Below are 17660 nucleotides of genomic sequence, written 5' to 3'. Positions count from 1 at the left end.
CAATGGGAGTAGAAGAACCAAAAAAAAAAAAACACCCCTCACGTGTTTGTTGAAAACTTATGGATTGAAGTCTCATAATTTTAATAAATCATTTTAATAATCTTTAAAATTCGTTTTATAAATACTATAAACTTTGCTTCTTGTATGTATTTTTTTTTATCTTAATTTAAATTTTGAAATTTGGATGGCAGATGATGTTTTGATAATGATGATATTGATGACAAAGAACACAACATCAAGAATTAATATGTCGCAAATGTAGGGTCGAATGTGCAAAATTAACAGAGTTATTGCTTTGGTCCATTTTAATGGCTTGTTCAAATCAAAGCCACTCAAATATCAAAATCACAAACCTCATTTTGTTTCCACGACACACAAATCTCTCTCTCTCTCTCTCTCTCTCTCTCTCTCACCCCCACAAATGAAAAGCTAAGTACTTGATAGACCCAACTTGAAGAACAATAAAGGCCATGGCTTTTCTTCTACTCAACCTTTCTCCCTCTCTTCTTCTCCATCACAAATCGAGAGAAAAATCATTCATTCACCCATCATTCTTCCCCAACTCAAATCCCAATTCTCATTCTCACTTTCTGCCTCCTCTCTCCCTCACTTCTACTGCTTCCTTCACCAGCCTCCAATCCCCTCCTCCACTCCAGGACGTGGCTCAGGATAACACTCCCCCGGTGAGCAGGATAAGCACCAAAAGGACGACTTCTATGTCAACCTTGGCCTTGCTGTGCGGACGCTCCGAGAAGACGTCCCTCTGCTATTCACCAAGGACCTCAATTATGATATTTACAGGTGATTTTCTCGTCTGGGTATTTCATATTCTTTGTTTCAATCTTCTGGGTTTGTTATATTTTCTAGGGTAAATGCTTGGTTTCTGAAACAGTTGCTATTTTTGGTTGATTTCTTTTAATGTTTTCAGGGATGATATTACATTTTCAGACCCGTTGAATACATTTACTGGTATTGAAAACTACAAATTGATCTTCTGGGCATTGAGATTTCATGGTAAAATCCTGTTCCGAGACATTTCGCTTGAGGTATATCGGATTTGGCAACCTTCAGAGAATCTGATTTTGATAAGGTGGAACTTGAAGGGTGTCCCTCGGGTTCCATGGGAGGCCAAAGGAGAATTTCAGGGCACGTCTAGGTATAAATTGGACCGAAATGGCAAAATTTACGAACACAAAGTCGACAATTTAGCGTTTAATTTCCCGCAGACGCTGAAGCCGGCAGCTTCAGTATTGGATTTGGTGGGTGCATGCCCCGCAAGCCCCAATCCGACATTTTTGTTCGCGCCGGTGGATGTTTATTCATCTTCATGGGTGGAGTTTTATCGGGCAGTAAGGGAGACATTGAAGCGGGAAGGGTACTTGCTTTCACAAGATGGTTTGATTACTTGTTCATAGATAGTGAGCAACTCCATACACCAATCACTTCATAATACATCAGAATTCAACATATATATGTATTTTGTATGATATATTATATTGATCAATAGAAAATAATGGTTTTTGTTGAAGGACTAGGGTGTATATTTAGATAGGCAGGTATGTTGGTGGAGGAAGAGAAGCTTGGGAATGAATGAATGAATATAAATTATATATGTTGAGCTAACAGGGTTCATATATGTATGTATACAAACTATTGATTTACTGTTTTTAGTGAATCTAGTTCTTCATTTATTCTGATTGGCTTCTATCTACTATTGCATTTTCCTGTTTCTTGCATTAAGATTACACTACCCTGGCTCCCCTGCTGTACCATTTTTCGCCTTTACACAACCTGTCTTCCTATATTTTGCTCATCATCTTAATTTTTAGGGTTCAGCATAAAGTGATGAGATGAGTCTTCCATGCTATCTGCACTGATCACTTTCATCACCTCCAGTTGTTCTTTCCTCAACTTTGTTTTCGATTAACTAGAGTGAGCAATCTAGGAACCAAGGAAATTCCCACGTCTAAGTCAGGAACATTACCAAAGAAAATGGCTGGAATCTGGATCAACTGACTAGCTTAAATTTATATCATATCACCTTTATTTTTCTCAAATACTGAAGAGGCAGCATTTTCTCCTGTTTCAGCCCAGTCATCCAAACCTTGATGAGATTGTTGAAATATCTTCTCTCCTGCTTTCAAAACTTTTCTTGGTGTTGTAGTAATTCATGAATATTGCCCATTTGATTGATAATTATGGAGCCGCATTTGTTATGTGGAAGGGGCTCCATAATGATTGGTGGTAACATCAGGAGGAAGGAAAAAGTGCTCTTTGAGCATATGCAAGTGTGTTCAAGGCAGGCCCTTGCATCCTCTGGAAAAAAGGGTTTCATGTTTCTATTATCTAATCGGTAGTGATAAAAACAAGCAGTGTTGGTTGATTGTCTACCATTCTCTATGAGGCTGTCCTAGAATCGAGGTTCCTAAGGTTCTAATATCTTTTTTAGTATTATTTTATTAACTATCTTGTTTGTACTTTTACAAACATTCTCAAGGGAATGAAAGTGAAGCACTTGAGAAGGACATGAAACGTAACTAATGCTTATTGCTTGAGGTGTGAAAGGATGAGAGATCCACTTTCAACTTCGAATGGCACGGAAAAGTATGATATTGTTTGAAATGTGGCTATAATACTAGGGCACAACATACGGAAGTTATAAGCATCTTGACATGTGAGATCACATCGTCACTTTTACTATCATCACACCACAAAATACAAATATATCAGGCAGCAGCTGGCAAATCAAGGCGACTCCAACATTTAATATGGAGAATGTCCAAGATTAACAACCGGCCGAGGTGTAATTCCTCAATTTTGTAGAATTACTATCGAGCGACAATCCCCCAAAGATACAATTTTAGTAGGTATTTCCTGCAAGGTTTCGAGAAAGAGAAAAAAAAGAAAAAGAAAAAGAAAAAGAGTGGTTTTTAGAAGTGCAGAAGAAACACAGCATGGCATCATACAAAAGATCCAAATAAAACTGAAATCTCACCTGCACACTTTCCATTATGATGCCAACTACAGAGGCTATCCACACCAAGTGTAATCAAAGGGGAAGCCTATCTAAAGTTGTTATTGCTGCAACACCACTGAGATCAGGCTTCAGATATTTTTCGTATGTGACTCTCAACTGTCCTGTTCCAGCATCTTTATGGAATCTTAGGATCATCTCGGCACAATCCCTATGGTGACCGAATTGAAAAATGATTTAGATACTCCGGGAAGCTAAAAGTCATGAAGAAACTGAATCTTGAAAAGTACCTGAGTTGGGATTCTTCATAGCGTGCATGTCTGCAAAGCAGGGGGGTCCAAGCTGGAGTCATGTTCAGGGTACACCTTGCAACATAGATAGCTGATGCACATAGCAAAGAGGGCTTGAACTTTAAAGCTTCATATTGAACTAAGCAAAGTTCAATGAGGTAGAACGCCAAGCGTTCAACCTGGGAGCAATTTCCACAAGGGAGCAAAGATAATCAGCAATTGATGATTACAAAATCATATCTGGTCTGCATTGAATATAGTCTGCCTCTACCAACTAACAATTAATAGCATGGCTATTGTAAGTTGGACAATGCTAGGATGCCTACCAAATGTGTACACTGGTACAAATGAGTTTTTTTTATTTTTCTTTTCTTTTTCTTTAAGCATTTTTTAAACATCCTTAACCATTAAGAAAATATATATATATTTATATATAAATTCACTAATAGTCACTTCCTTGACCATTAAAATATATATATATATATATATGAGTGGGCACATTCGGTGGGCATATTTGATAGTCATACTATCATTTTCCTTGTAAGTTACCACATACCTTTGTGTCTGACTGAGCAGCCTTGAGAAATCTCAACATAAACACATAAGGAGTAGCCACATTAAGACGAAACTTCAATTTCTTAAGAATAAGCCTCTCCTGTATGGCAAAGCCAATGTGTATCGTTAGCATCATGCAAGTACACTAACCATGGAAATCAAATTTTGAGACGTTATAGACCAAAGGTTTGTGTAGAAAGTACGAAATTTAAACAGTTATAAGGATTCTTCTTCTTTCACAGGCTCCTAAACGGTCACAGATAAACAGTTTAACACATCCCAGGGAAAAAGCAAATGCAAGCAAGGTCATTAGAATATATTGTCCACAAGTCACTTATTGTCTGGTGTGCACCTCATTAGGTGTGAAATTTGGTATGGGTTTTATATGCTTAAGCCTCTCAATAGCTTAAACTTTTGGGTTAGGAGCTGTTACTTGATATCAAAGTCTGATTTATTGTTTATTGGACCATGTGTCAAAACTGTTTGCTCCAAGGAGTTAGGACGTGTGCAGGGGAGGGCTGGAGTGTTGGAAAGCCTTACAGTGGTTAGCTTTGGAATGGCACTGACTGGGTCCTCTACCTCATAACTTAAACGATTGGGCCTGGAATGAATAAGTACATTCCAAACCATCCACCCCCAAACCATCCACCCTGCTGCTTTCAGGTGGCAGCAATCAAAAGAACAGAAAAATGAACCCAAAAGCAAAGCTTAGAAGTGGGGGCAGGCATACCATTGCAAGCATTTCATCTCTTCTATACGATTCAGCTGATATACTAATTAAGTCCTTGACCTGTATTATAGGGAGAATAAAACTCAGATAACCATGTACTCTGGAAAACACCAGTAGCATTGAAACAAAATTTGCAAGCATGTGATTTGTACATATTGATCTTTACCCTGGGATGCCAAAAGTCTTCATATTTTGATGCCAGCAAGAGTGCAGTAAGACCAACCAACTGCAGTTCATTCTTCTTTATGGTAGCTTGTGAAAGAAATCCATCTAACAAGGTCACCATAAGATATAGAGTTTCTTGCATTAAATCAAATTTGAAGTGTACCTGTAACAGGAGTTGCAAAAAATGCAGCAAAGAAAATGAGCTCAGTAAAATGAATGCATGGATAACCAATATCGGAAAAAACCTTAATCAGAATGCTTTTCTGATCGACTGGATGATCAGATTGCCTTATATCCAACCAGAAAGGGAAAAGAAGAGAGAGAGAGAGAGCAAGAAAAAAAAAAAAGATTTTACCAGAATGCATGGGAAGAAAAGATATATACCTCAATTAACCAGTTTATCAGAATACCACGCATATGAGCTGTAATGTCTGTCTGAACTGACATATAATTTGCCAAAGATTGATTCTGTGCCTGCAGTCAAAAGTCAATTTAGCATTAGGCAATAACATCAAACTAAATTGGTTTAGAGAGCAATGCCAGAATGCTAAATTCAAATAATAAGATAGAACTAGATATTTGAGAAACACAAGTTAAAAATTGTTAACCCTGGCCAGAATAAAACAGAAACAACAGAATGGTGTAAAAATATGGGAATGGAGACAATAATATTAAACATCACCTCTGTAACCCAATAGTACTGATAGATCTCATCAACATATTCAGCCACTTCCAGTTGATTGCAAATGTCATCAATACTTGGTAGCTCTTCCAACTTCATTGCTTCACCACACTTCTCTATTAACTGCAACATAATAACTATTGCAATTGAAATTCACAAGAACAGGGCCAATCCATTACCAGAGTATAGTGTGCCTCAACCTTTGATCTTGCCATTAAGGAAGATGTATAAGATCTCCTCCGAGCCGATTTTCTAGTAGCAATGATATCTGGTACAACCCGTGGATTGCCATCAGCATCAGATGGAAGCTGCCCTTCTGTGGCTTCTTGTGGATCCACTAATGCAATATTTGCTGGAAGAGATGATGTCACTGCTTCCTCCCTTTTCTTGGACGAGATTGCAGCTACAGATGTCCGTTTGTTAACATTTGAAATGTTATTGGATTTCAAAGTCCTTTGAGCGTGGGTAGCCTTGAGGGTGGTCTTCACAATTGGCTATATCATTAATGAAATTAAAAGGTAATCGGATCGCTAAAACTCAATAGATACAGAATTGTGTCAATATGCTGATTGCAAATCGATTATATTTGAGAAACAAAACTAGGCTTCATGAACAACCTAATTTCATTAATATGATGAAGCATTGTAGCTGCTTAATTATGTGAAAAATACACCAGAGAAACACATTTAACTTTGAAAGTACTTCCAGCTAACCAGTCAAAAACAGTGTTGATGTAAGTACTCTTAAGCACAGAGTGCTAAGGCTGAAGCAAAATGAAGCACATTTACAAAAGCCAGCTTTAAGCACACTTTTTGGGCTTTTTGTGTGAGCTTAAAGAGCAAAAAAGTGTGCTTTTGTAATTTAAAAAATAAAAATATCATTTCAAGACCAATAAAATGATGTAAACAAATATTCTTAGGTATTTAGTTGATACTGAAGATCAATTATGTACCATGGCGCTACATGTTTTCATATGTTATGTATATGCTTTAAACTTGATAAAATATTCCAAGTTGGCTTTCTAGATGAATTGGTATTTGATTGTGTTAGCATAGAGGTCAATACCTACAATTCTTGCATTTTTTTTTATCTTGGCCTTTCTAGTATATTTTCAATTCAACCCTGTACTTTAATTTGACTATGCTATCAAAGATTTTTCTTTTACGAGTGACTACCATTTTTTTTGTTTTCAATTAACTGCACAGAAAATTTATGGAGGGTCCTTTTTGTAATTAACTCATACCACAAGGGTTATTTCTTTAAAAAAAATACAGGGTCTTAAACTTCTGTACTGCATAGGACGGGGGTATGTAACTAGAATTTCCCAAATTTTACATAATTAGTTGGTTACTTGATTTTCATGTTGTAGTTTTGCATAATATTCTAATAAATTGAGTTCATAGGCTAAATACATAAAATCTTGATTTCTAAAACCCTTTTTTATTGTATTTTGTGAATTATTTGTTATCATAAAGTAATTTTAAAAGTATGAGATTTACTTCAATTAGGCACACATTTACAAATCAAAGAATATTAGGATAACGATGGTCATAAACTACCTTGATGAAGAACAATAATGCCTAAGCCTAAGCTTCAAGTATGAGCATGGGAACCAAGCGGATGGCAGGTTAAATAACAGTCATAAGATCCTTGACTATCTGAAAGGAATTGTGACTGCATACATACGCATTAAACAACTCAATATAAGCCAATTTTATACACTAGTGAGTAGCCTTATATCATGGAAATGAATTATTTAATTCTGAAACCTATGGTTGATCCTGAGCACGTGTCATGCAATAAGATGATCATAAAATATTCTTATTGCCTCCTAGAATAATAATTTGATGAAAGAAAACGCAATTAACTAGGACTTCACTTTTAGACTAGGGAAAATTACTGTTCTGGTCCCTAAGATTTGCACTTTTTCAAAACTAGTACCTATAGTTTAAAAAGATTAGAACTAACGCCTAATGGTTATGGTCAAGTTTTAGAATGGTCCTTCCATCAGGACTCTACTACTCTCTTGAAGGAAATTGTAGCAAGCTCAACAACAATAGAGTAGAAGTATCACAACAACATGAACAATTAAACATAGCAAGCACAAAACACATAAAACATGTCCCATACCCTGGTATTTTTTCTTTGTAATGCTCGGGCCTCTACATTAGTTTGACCCCTGTAATCATTCATGAAAATTTTTTCTTTGATTAGTAATCATACACAAAAACATAAAATTAATATATAGAAATCTCAGTCTTATATAGTTTGCCATTCCATAAAACTAATGAAAAGAGAAAAAGAAAAAGTAATAATCCAACCAGTGGTGTTAAATAAATCTACCTCAATTTTAACGCGAGACAAATGAGACTACTAAATTTGATAAATTATATCAAGTTAGCTTGGTGGGGGAGAAATGAGTGGTCCACTCTCAAAAATGTGCATTATGTTGCTTGTATAATGTGAATCATTTTGTGTCTGCAATGTTTTGTGAGCAGATAATGATGTACTAAAATACCTGATTCTCAAGAAACCCTTGCAATGGATCATACACATTAGAATATTGAACAGCTTTAAAATTAAGTAAACACTACATATGCTTGTATACTGTCAAAAGATGAACACAACTTAATTGATATGTGCTTTAGTTGACAGTATTAGACTAAAATTCAACCCCATGCCATGTGCAAGCCTTACATACTGGAAAGTATACAGCCATATCATTTACACAGAAGAGGAATTGAATGAACAACTAGCACGAATTTTAAGTTCAATGGACTGGATAGAAAATAAAACAGGCAAATTTCATCATTACTCACATTATTATGAAGCCATCACTCACTCGATTCTTCCAAAGATGACTCCTAGCATTTCTTACTAGGGGTGCTACTTTCCTGCCAGTTTTACCAACTGAACCGAGCAACAAAATCATCAACGATTGAGAAACATAATCAATGCAGCATATGCTGAGCATAATGCAGAAACGAACACAGCAGGCCCAATTAAGAATAATTTATTAAAATTAACATTGATTTATTTAAGAGTGCGCACGTTACGTACTATCATATAGTATACTGCATTATTTCTACTGGTTCTTGCTAACTATAGCACTTAACATAAATAAAGTGAAAACACATTGGATAGTACAGCTCTTTGCCCTTGCACATGTGAAAGACTGAAAAAGTCGCCATAGTTTACCGAGATATCCACTTTTTTCCTTGCCCATGTCAGAAATTTCAGCATTTTCCTTCAAGCAAAATAGAAAAAGATATCAAGAAGTAACGGAAAAGAAAGGGGAAAAAAGAATAAAAATCCTGCCACCAAAAAAACCAGAACTGGAGAAGGAAAAAACTCATTAGGAAAGGCAGGAAAAGAAATCTCCACGATCAAGCTCTCCAACTAAAATTCAAAAAAAACTATGTATTATGGCAACCTTTGGGATACTTGCATCTGCCTGGTTCCCCCTTTTTAGCACTGGCAAAGAGTTCCTTCAAGCAGAGTGGGATAATATTAAATAAAAAGAAAAATTGCACCAATGGCACATGCATATTTTATTTATGTTGGATAGACCACATTATTTTGGAAATTCACGTACCTATTTGATAAAAGAGAATTCCTTGTAGTCCTGGTAAAAACAAAAAATATTATGTAGGAGGAGTCTACAAACTTTTAAGTTGTATAAGAAATTAGCTACACAAGAGTTTCAAAAACTATCATTAGTATTACAGAACCCTGGCTCGAAATCAGAGTGCTTGTTCTAACAGGAAAAAAAAAAAAAAAAAAGAACAGGGTTTCTCATACCTGCCATTTGTACGAACTGAATCATGGCTTTGACTCATGGTCTTGTTCCTATAACCATCTGAAGAGGCATTCAAATCTTTAGAAAACAATATTTCTCAAGCAAGTATCTACCTATTGTAATACTGAATCATAGAAATAACGATCTGAAAACTTATGTAGGAAACCAAATAACCTCTCTTGGAAGTATGCAAGTTACCAACACCTTGACTTGTGCTTTCCTGCACTTTTCCCTATATTTGAACAATAAAGATTTCAATATTTCTAGCCGGGAAAAACTTATATAAGACAGGATGATGGATATTGATGTTTGCTAGCCCTGACAACAAACCTCTGATGCTGACACACATTAAGATTGATTAACAAAGGAAAAAATGGATTTTTTTACACCATCAGATACATTATTCTTAAATTTACCTACACGTTCTGTTAGAAACAGGAAAAAAACTGATTTTACCCTATCTATCACATTGATTTCAAGAACCTGCTCATCTTTAAAAATATATAATAGGTCTTAGAATCTGAAGCTCAACCCCACAATCTGACAATTCCAAACACTACCATACATCATTTCATTGGTGGTTGATACTTTCTCCTTCCCAATTATGAAATGCGCTGTTTTTTTCTTGACTCAGATTCATTGCTTATTACTTAAATAAATTTTTCTAGTAACTTATTATTTAAATAACTCATGATCAGCTGCGCTAATCCGACATTATTATATCATTTACCTTCACTATGTCTATCATTCCAATATACTTACAATCTTTGAAGAACACTTGGCGTAGTTTTAAAACAATTTCAATACCATTTTAGAGATGATTAACAAACGCAAGATTTTAAACTGACCATTCCATTCATCTTTTGTTGTGTTATGCATTACAAACAAAATTAAGACAGAAGTTGGAAACATCAATTAAGTAGAGCTACTTCAAGATAAATTACAATCATTTAGGATTTTTTATACTAACCTAGTCAAAAAAATAAAATTTTGTTACCTATAAAAAAAAGTGAATTACACTAAAAAACAACAGAAACAGAAGAGCAATGCAATGGAACTCAAAAGAAAGCCAACAAGCAGTAGGAAAATATATACATTTATATCGGTTCTGGTTTTATACCATAATGGATTTCCTTGATGAGACATTCAAAATCTTTCCGGCTGGACGCAGTGAAACCCTAGACAGAACATAGTAGATGTTATTTAAGATATAAGGAAAAATACAGAAAATTTATATCCTAGCCCATGTATGAGAATTCATTCTTGGAACATGTCCTGAAAACAAAAGGAATGATAAATCAACTCCTTTAATATGAATTTCTGAAAGAAACAATGAAGATTTTGAAAGCCAAAAACTGTCCAACCAAAAAAGAAAATAAAGAAAACACAAATATTGATTCTATTCATTTAATTTTCCATATCAAATATGGGGTTCATTAGATGACTATCAAAGTTCTTCTTTTATGCGAAATGAAGAGAGTTGAGAGATAGAGAAGGTCAGTGCGAGAGAGATAGGTATCCACAATTCATCTAGTAAACATATGTTAGTGGAAAGAATCAAAGTTGCGGTTTGCACTAACCACAACTAGCACAACAACAACAAAAACTTGTCTCTTTCTTAAATGGATATGGGGAATGTTACGAATACACATAAAGACATGTTTTCTTTGAAAAGTTTGTCAAACAAGAAATTCAAGCAAAGGAAGGCAACAACCGCTTAGGATATGAAAACAACCAACAAACAAGAATGGGCAACATTTTTATTGCCTGTTTGTTTTGAGTTTGGGAGCTTTAAAGGTACTTTTAACAGTTAAAAGCTTTCTAAAAAAAGGGTATGTATGGTAAATTTTTATAAAAAGTGCTTCAAGCACCAAAAAGAGCTGAAAATCCACTTTTTTAAAAAAGCACCAAATTAAAGCTCGTGTTGAAAAGCTCATGCAGATAATTTTGAAAACCACCGTAACTAAAAGCGCTTAAAGCATATATTTACCAAAAAGCTTTTCAATAGTAGAAATTTCTAACAAAACTCTATAATTAAAAGCCCTATTACCTACAGCAATCCCAAACAAGCACTTGTATTACAAAAACCACTTTCAAAATCAAAGCTGCAAGAGTATTTGACTCCTGAAAGTAGAAAGGCATCATTTTGACAAGCATGTAGAAGAAAATGATTGATAATGGCGCTGATACTCATGGTTCAGAGTGCATACCGTTGCAAAGACGTAGCTGTCTTGCTTATACCTTTCCTGAAATAAAATAGAGCACGTAGGTTTAGAGGCACCACTCCCAGGGCCAAAAGGGCTAAAAATGATCTCGTTTATCATCTTTTCTTCATAAGAAAAGATTATGAGTATCAGAAATTATTTCAAGGGGCAGAAAATAATCCAGACTTGCATGATACAATGATTCTTAACTCCTAATTTATAAGAAAATGTAAAATAAAAAACTCTTTTATAGCCCCCCAATATAAAAGAAAAGTAATAGAAAATAAAGAGCGTGATAAAGTTAAAATGACAACATACATCAGTTTGGGGCCATCACACATTGCATTGCTCGGAGAGTTTCTCTTGACATTGCTAACGTCAGCCAATGCCTTTCTTCTGACCACTGTTTTTTCTGGAGAAAGGCCAATCTAAAATTCTTAAAAAACTTCTCAAAGCAAAACCCAAGGCCTGTTGACAAATTTATTTTAGTTAATCCTTACCGGTACTGATAAGTTTTCCTTTGCACTTCTCCATGTTATTCAAAGCACTCTTCATGAAAAAAAAAAAAGATAAATTAAAATTCAATACTCAAAAACGTTTTGGCATTGTCCAATTTATATATGCCTTGCACCAACCACAACTTGTTTTGCCTTTTTCAGTGATAAACTTCATTAAACACTGAAAAAGGCAAACTTTGCACCAATCACAATAAAAATCACCCAAGTATTATGGAAAGGAATGGAGTAGTAATACCTGAGCAGTAGTCGAATTAGCCCTTTTGTTAACAGCTGCAGACTTCTTTCCACTGAGAAAACAAAAGAGTAAGGAAATAAAAATGAAGAAAATAAAATTTCCCCCATCACCCCCAGCTTGTTCACGTAAAGGCTAAGTAAAAAACATAGACTTAACCTAGAGTGGGAAAACCAAATTATCTCTACAACAGTAGCCAATATATATAGAGCATAGTGTGCCTTTAATTATTGAAATAGGGAATAGCTGGGTATTGAGGCACATTGGCCATTGAGTGCAACTAGTACTGCACACGGGTATTATTCATATCAGCCCCTGAATGGCAACAAAATTCTCTTTACATCCTTCTTTACAAGTCCAACCAAATCCCATTTCTTATGCCCTTTTGAAACCATGAAATCCTAAAACTTTCCAACCTTTCAGATTGCAATCATCCCTCTGAACATCGTTTAAACCGTACCTTTTTTGCTACCATAAAAGTCTTCGCTTCGCCAGTTTCCAACTCCACACATCAAAATCAAGTCTTTTTTTAAACCGTTATTTAATGATTTATCCACCCTGATTTTTTCTTCTAAAACTATAAACCCTAAGCCTATCCCAAATGCACATAGACAGGTTGTCCTAGTACGTCCTATGTCCCAGCTAATGTGTTCTTAAAGGTAACTGTCTTGTTTTATAGAAACCAAAGCAAAATATAGCATAATAATGCATCATTTTGTTTTCATTTCTCTCTTCACTTTAAACATCACAGCAATTTTTTTATTTGCACAATGGCCAATGACGCAGCTATTGAGGAACTAATAAATTAATAATTGCACAAGCACTCTTTCCTAAGGAAAAATGACATGAACAGCTGATTCATCTACTTATTAATACAAAGAAGTGAAAGTTTTCACAATTTTTTTTGTAATAGGTAATCAAAAAGTTCTATTCATAATAACATGCAAAAAACTTTCCCAGATAACACGACTACACTTACATGCTATCTGCAACAACTTTAACCGCTTCACTTTCCGTGTAAACCTTAAAATTTCTGACGCCGCCTGTATCAAAAGGGAGAAAAATGAAGCTCTTAATGAGCTTCTATGCGGTATTTCAAAAGCTTCACTTCAAGATCGCACCCACACACACACAGAGACAACAGTATCTAATGAAAATGTACCAGTCTTGCAAGTGTGACTAGTTTCAATTTCACGATTCAAATCTGCAGCATACTTTCCCTAACATCCTCCAGAAGAAATGTTCGTAAGTGTTTCATCGAGAGGGAACATGAATTTACCAAGATTTGAGAAACTGTTTAGTGTACCTTGGCAGCCATCGTTTTTCTAGTCTGGTTCGTTATAGTGTTCTGTGGCTGATTGAATGCCTGAATAAAAATAGTAGAGGCTTTGATGAAAATAAAAAAAGGGGAAAAAAAAAAAAGAGCAGGACTATTGTAAAAAGATTGGCTCCTTTTTTCTTCCTTTTCGTTTCTTTTTGTAAGGATCCCTCAAAATCTCTAGCGTTATGTACCTAAATCAAAAGACATACTCAAAGAACCAAAAAAAAAAAAAAAAAAAAAACAACAACAACCAGAAATCGTTGTTCTTCCTCTCAAAACCCTCATCTCCTATTCAATGGAATACCGAATACCCAAATTCTTGCCCACCCGACTAAACCCTAAACTCCTCTAAAAGCTTTTCATTCCCCCATAACAACGCTATTAGTTTTTTCCCCTTTATTTTTCAACAACAATGATCGCATGAAATATTCTCTCCCTATTTCCCCCTCAAAGAAAAAGAAAAAATTAAACAAATAGCGAAGAGTTTAATCACATTATTAAGATTTGGCAGAGAAAAGAATTACAAGCATATCATTTCGATACCTAACAGTAGATCTCTCGGTTTCTTCAATCTAAAACTGAAGGAATATAGCACAGTTACATATAGGTACAGATATAAATATGCATAAAAATTAGTACTTACGCTGGGGAAAAACTTGGATCTTGGCTTTGAGATATCTACAGCCACTTCGGAATCTCAGACTACGAAAAGAAAAAGAGCGAAGTTTAGAGTGACAGACACGGACAGAGAGAGAGAGAGAGAGCGCAGCAAACGCTGAATGCTTGAATTCTACAGCCGCGCTCTTTTGGTTTTGTTTTTGAAAAACATTCGTTTTTACATTAATACCCTTATTTTTATAGACAAATTCAAAACTATGTGCCTGGCCCATGCAGGTCTCGAACCTGCGACCTTCGCGTTATTAGCACGACGCTCTAACCAACTGAGCTAATAGGCCCATTTGGTTGATGTGATGCAAAGCACCCACTTAACCAAAAAAGTAATGTCCACTTCCTTGGTTGTAATAAGAGCACTAGTTAAGGGTGCAAATCAGTCGATATAGTTTAATGATAAATTGAACATTTTGGTTCATCATTTTTTCAGAATCAATCGGTCCGGTCAAGCCTAATTATTTTTTTAGTTTTTATTGATTTATTTTTTTAAATCAATTAATAATAAAAATTTAGTTAAAATATTAAATTAAAATTAAATCACTTATTAATATAGATTATATAATTAATTCAATAAAAAAATATTTTATATGGTCAAAAATAATAAATTAGATAAAAATTACATTATTAATTTATATAATTACTATATAATTAGCTAATTAATATTATATATTAGTTAATTGATAGAATATTAACAAGTGTTAATAACATATTTAAAGTTTTATATTAATGGTGATAGGTTAGATGAAAACTACATAATAAATTGTACAATTATTATATAAATAATATAAATAATTTTTTTTTCATTTGGCCCAGTTCGGTCCGATCTAGTATGGAAAAATTTTTTGATCCTCTAAAACATGGATCGAGACTGACCTGTCTTAGTCTCGGTCTAGTCTGAACCGACCGTTTATCACCCCTAGCACTAATAGTGAACTTAACAAAGTTATATTTTAACTAAAATTTAATTAAGTTGCATAAAAACTTACTGTAATATACTTAACAAATCTACAGTATTTTTAACTTTAATAATTTTTACTGACTAAATATTATTTTGACATAAAAAATTCCTCTTTCCCCCGTGCTATTTGTTTCGCTCAATCTACAACTCCAAAAAGTCATCTTCTTTCTCAAAAGCACGATCTCATTTCACACAAATCCCATGATCTCAACTACTTACCAGCAGTCGAACCATTCCGCCCAAGTCCCACATCGTGGTCGTCTCCCACGATCTGATCTTCTTACTAGCTCCATCTTGTTCGTCGAAGTTGTCTCTGTCTACTTCTCTGCAATTTTCTCTTCGCACTCATAAATTTAGAGTTGTAAACACTGGGGTGTGCTCTCCCTCACGGTCTCGAGTTCTTCCTCTGGTAACAATTTCGAATTTCATGAACCTTCCTCCGTAAACTAATCTCAGCAACTGCGAGTAATCTAACAATGTCATCATTGTTGAGTTTCCTTAAATACTCTTTAAAAAAAATTGAAACAACTATTTTGACAAGTATTTTTAGACTTCTTAATGCAATAGTGTCTCTAATTTTTAAATATTCATCCATAAAATTAGTTGTCACCGTATGCAAAAATCTTCAAAGTAACTGTTGTTATTTTTTGAAGGGAAAAAAAACCTAAGCCTTCTAGAACTATATCGTCTTTGGACAAAATAAGGTTTATGGGCTTCTACCGCAACTAACTTAGATACAAAGAAAAAGAAAACGACTCATATTCGTTTTAGAGATATGACTATTGGAAAAATATGACGAATGAAAAATATATCAGATGAAAAAATATAACCATTGTCAAAAAAATAAATAAATAACCATTAGAAAATTTTATCCCTTGAAATAATATGAACATTAGAAAATTAATTTGTAATTTTTTAATAACAAATAAATATTCAAGTTACAATTAGAATTAAAATAAATTAAAACATCAAAATTAATATTTTAATATAATAGTGATAAATTTGAATAGTTTGTTATTTAATGTTGTTAAAAAGTAACTAACTAAATTTGTAAAAGTGAATTTCTTGATTAAATTTTGATCAAATTTTGTTGAGTCCGCTACTAGTGATCTAAGACAAAGATCTCAACAGACCCTGTTTGGATGTTGAGGTGGTCTCAGCTCATCTCATCTTAATATCTAAACACCATTCCAACACAAACATTTTTCATTTTCAGAATTTTCAACTAATTATTACAACTTTTTTAAACTTCCAAATAAAAAATAATAATAATTCAACATTTTCAAATCTTAAAATCAGAAATAATATTAAAAAATTATATTGTAACAATATTTTAACTTTATAATTTTTTTATTCGATTTTTTTTTTTCTCTTTTTTCTCAAAACCTCATAAAGCATCTTAACTCAAATTATTTCATTATTATTCACAAATTATTTTCTTACTATTCACAAATTTCTTATTTCATCTCATCTTATCTCAACACTCAAATTATTTAATTCATTTTGGTCGTTTATTCGCTACCCATTTGTTTTGGTTTTACCTACTCAAAACAAAAATAATGTTGTCACCTTTCAAGTCTACTTCCATGACACAAATCTCACCATGCAACCTCACATGTGAACAGAACCGTGATTGTCTCTGTTAACATCCCTCTCATATCTAGACCTGACTTGAAACTTGATAAGAAAACGAGCTCGAGCACGTCCGGTTTGTATTCGTAACCTATTTCAACTCATCTCATTACTATTTATTATTATTCATCAACTTTAACTCACAAATTTCACCACTATTCACAACCCATCTCACTACTATTCACAACCCATCAGTCGACTTGACTTGTTTATCAATTTTTATTTTTTATTTTAAGAAAGATATATAATAATAATATAACAGATTCTTTTACTCGTAATAAACACGAGTCAATCAAAACTTGCATGGAAATGCAAATTTGTCCTTACAAAGACAACCATTTATAAATGCAATCTATTCACTACTTGGTCTTTTTTATAACAGAAATTTTAATTTCTGAAAGTATAAACATGTCCGTACACACACTCAAAAATGTTGGTATGGATTTTTACGCCCTTACCTTATTTACTCAAATTCTTCTTACATGGAAAACATGTCAAAGGAGATTTGATAACAACGTAAAACTAATTAATTTTGCATTATTATCAAACCTCCATCATTGCATGTGCTATGTAAGTGCTATAAGAAAATTATTTTTTATAACCAGTTATTTTCAGCGAAAATGATTATTTTCTGTCAAAATGAGTCTGATTTTATAACAAATAATAGTTATCGTCACAAATAATCCCTCATAAATGGTTGTTTTTCTTGTAGTGAAGCACTAAAAACTATGTTAGTTGCTCGAGATAAAAGGGAGCCTAGACCCCAAATAAAACTATATTACAATCGTTACAACTTATTATATATATTTAAAACTATATTTATGGCGGTTCCCTCCTAGTTCATGTCAAGGAATATAGGGCGCCCATTTTCAACTTATTTTACATGGATTGCCTAGCAATCTTACTTTTAATTGCATTGCATAGGGTC

The 17660-nt window shown here is 34.0% G+C and overlaps 1 protein-coding gene, 1 non-coding gene and 1 pseudogene across 3 annotated transcripts; 1 reads left to right on the top strand and 2 right to left on the bottom strand.

Moving 5' to 3' along the window:
* Positions 1-335: 335 nt before the first annotated feature.
* On the top strand, positions 336-1691 carry LOC121236080 (annotated as a pseudogene).
* A 921-nt stretch (positions 1692-2612) lies between these two features.
* On the bottom strand, positions 2613-14275 carry LOC121236078 (putative cyclin-B3-1). 2 transcript variants are annotated; one of them, XR_005934653.1, is made up of 25 exons: positions 14114-14275; positions 13456-13515; positions 13312-13369; positions 13129-13192; positions 12153-12204; positions 11900-11948; positions 11718-11811; positions 11406-11441; positions 10316-10373; positions 9370-9427; positions 9198-9255; positions 8992-9021; positions 8830-8884; positions 8595-8643; positions 8216-8306; positions 7527-7575; positions 5597-5890; positions 5397-5519; positions 5099-5188; positions 4716-4877; positions 4550-4609; positions 3821-3919; positions 3265-3443; positions 2996-3185; positions 2613-2874 (listed from the first exon to the last, which is right to left on the bottom strand). XR_005934653.1 is itself a non-coding variant. In XM_041132572.1 (24 exons), exons 2-24 carry the CDS (start codon positions 13465-13467, stop codon positions 3050-3052), a joined length of 1956 nt encoding a protein of 651 aa, XP_040988506.1. In that variant the 5' UTR covers positions 13468-13515; positions 14114-14275; the 3' UTR covers positions 2995-3049. The 2 variants fall into 2 exon arrangements, 1 of the variants encoding a protein (XP_040988506.1); XM_041132572.1 differs by lacking the exon at positions 2613-2874 and having other exon boundaries at positions 2995-3185.
* Positions 14276-14352: 77 nt separating this feature from the next.
* On the bottom strand, positions 14353-14426 carry TRNAI-AAU. Its single transcript has one exon. It is a non-coding gene; the product is annotated as a tRNA-Ile (tRNA).
* Positions 14427-17660: the final 3234 nt, after the last annotated feature.

Source organism: Juglans microcarpa x Juglans regia, chromosome 6D (genome assembly GCF_004785595.1).
Source record: "Juglans microcarpa x Juglans regia isolate MS1-56 chromosome 6D, Jm3101_v1.0, whole genome shotgun sequence".
Lineage (NCBI taxonomy): Eukaryota > Viridiplantae > Streptophyta > Magnoliopsida > Fagales > Juglandaceae > Juglans > Juglans microcarpa x Juglans regia.
This window is presented reverse-complemented; position numbering and strand designations above follow the sequence as displayed.

Coding starts and splice junctions, on each gene's coding strand:
- LOC121236078 (XM_041132572.1), bottom strand. Junction 12,205..13,128: donor AAAGTTGTTGCAGATAGCAT/GTAAGTGTAGTC, acceptor TTGTTTTCTCAG/TGGAAAGAAGTCTGCAGCTG. Junction 11,812..11,899: donor AGGAAAACTTATCAGTACCG/GTAAGGATTAAC, acceptor GCCTTTCTCCAG/AAAAAACAGTGGTCAGAAGA.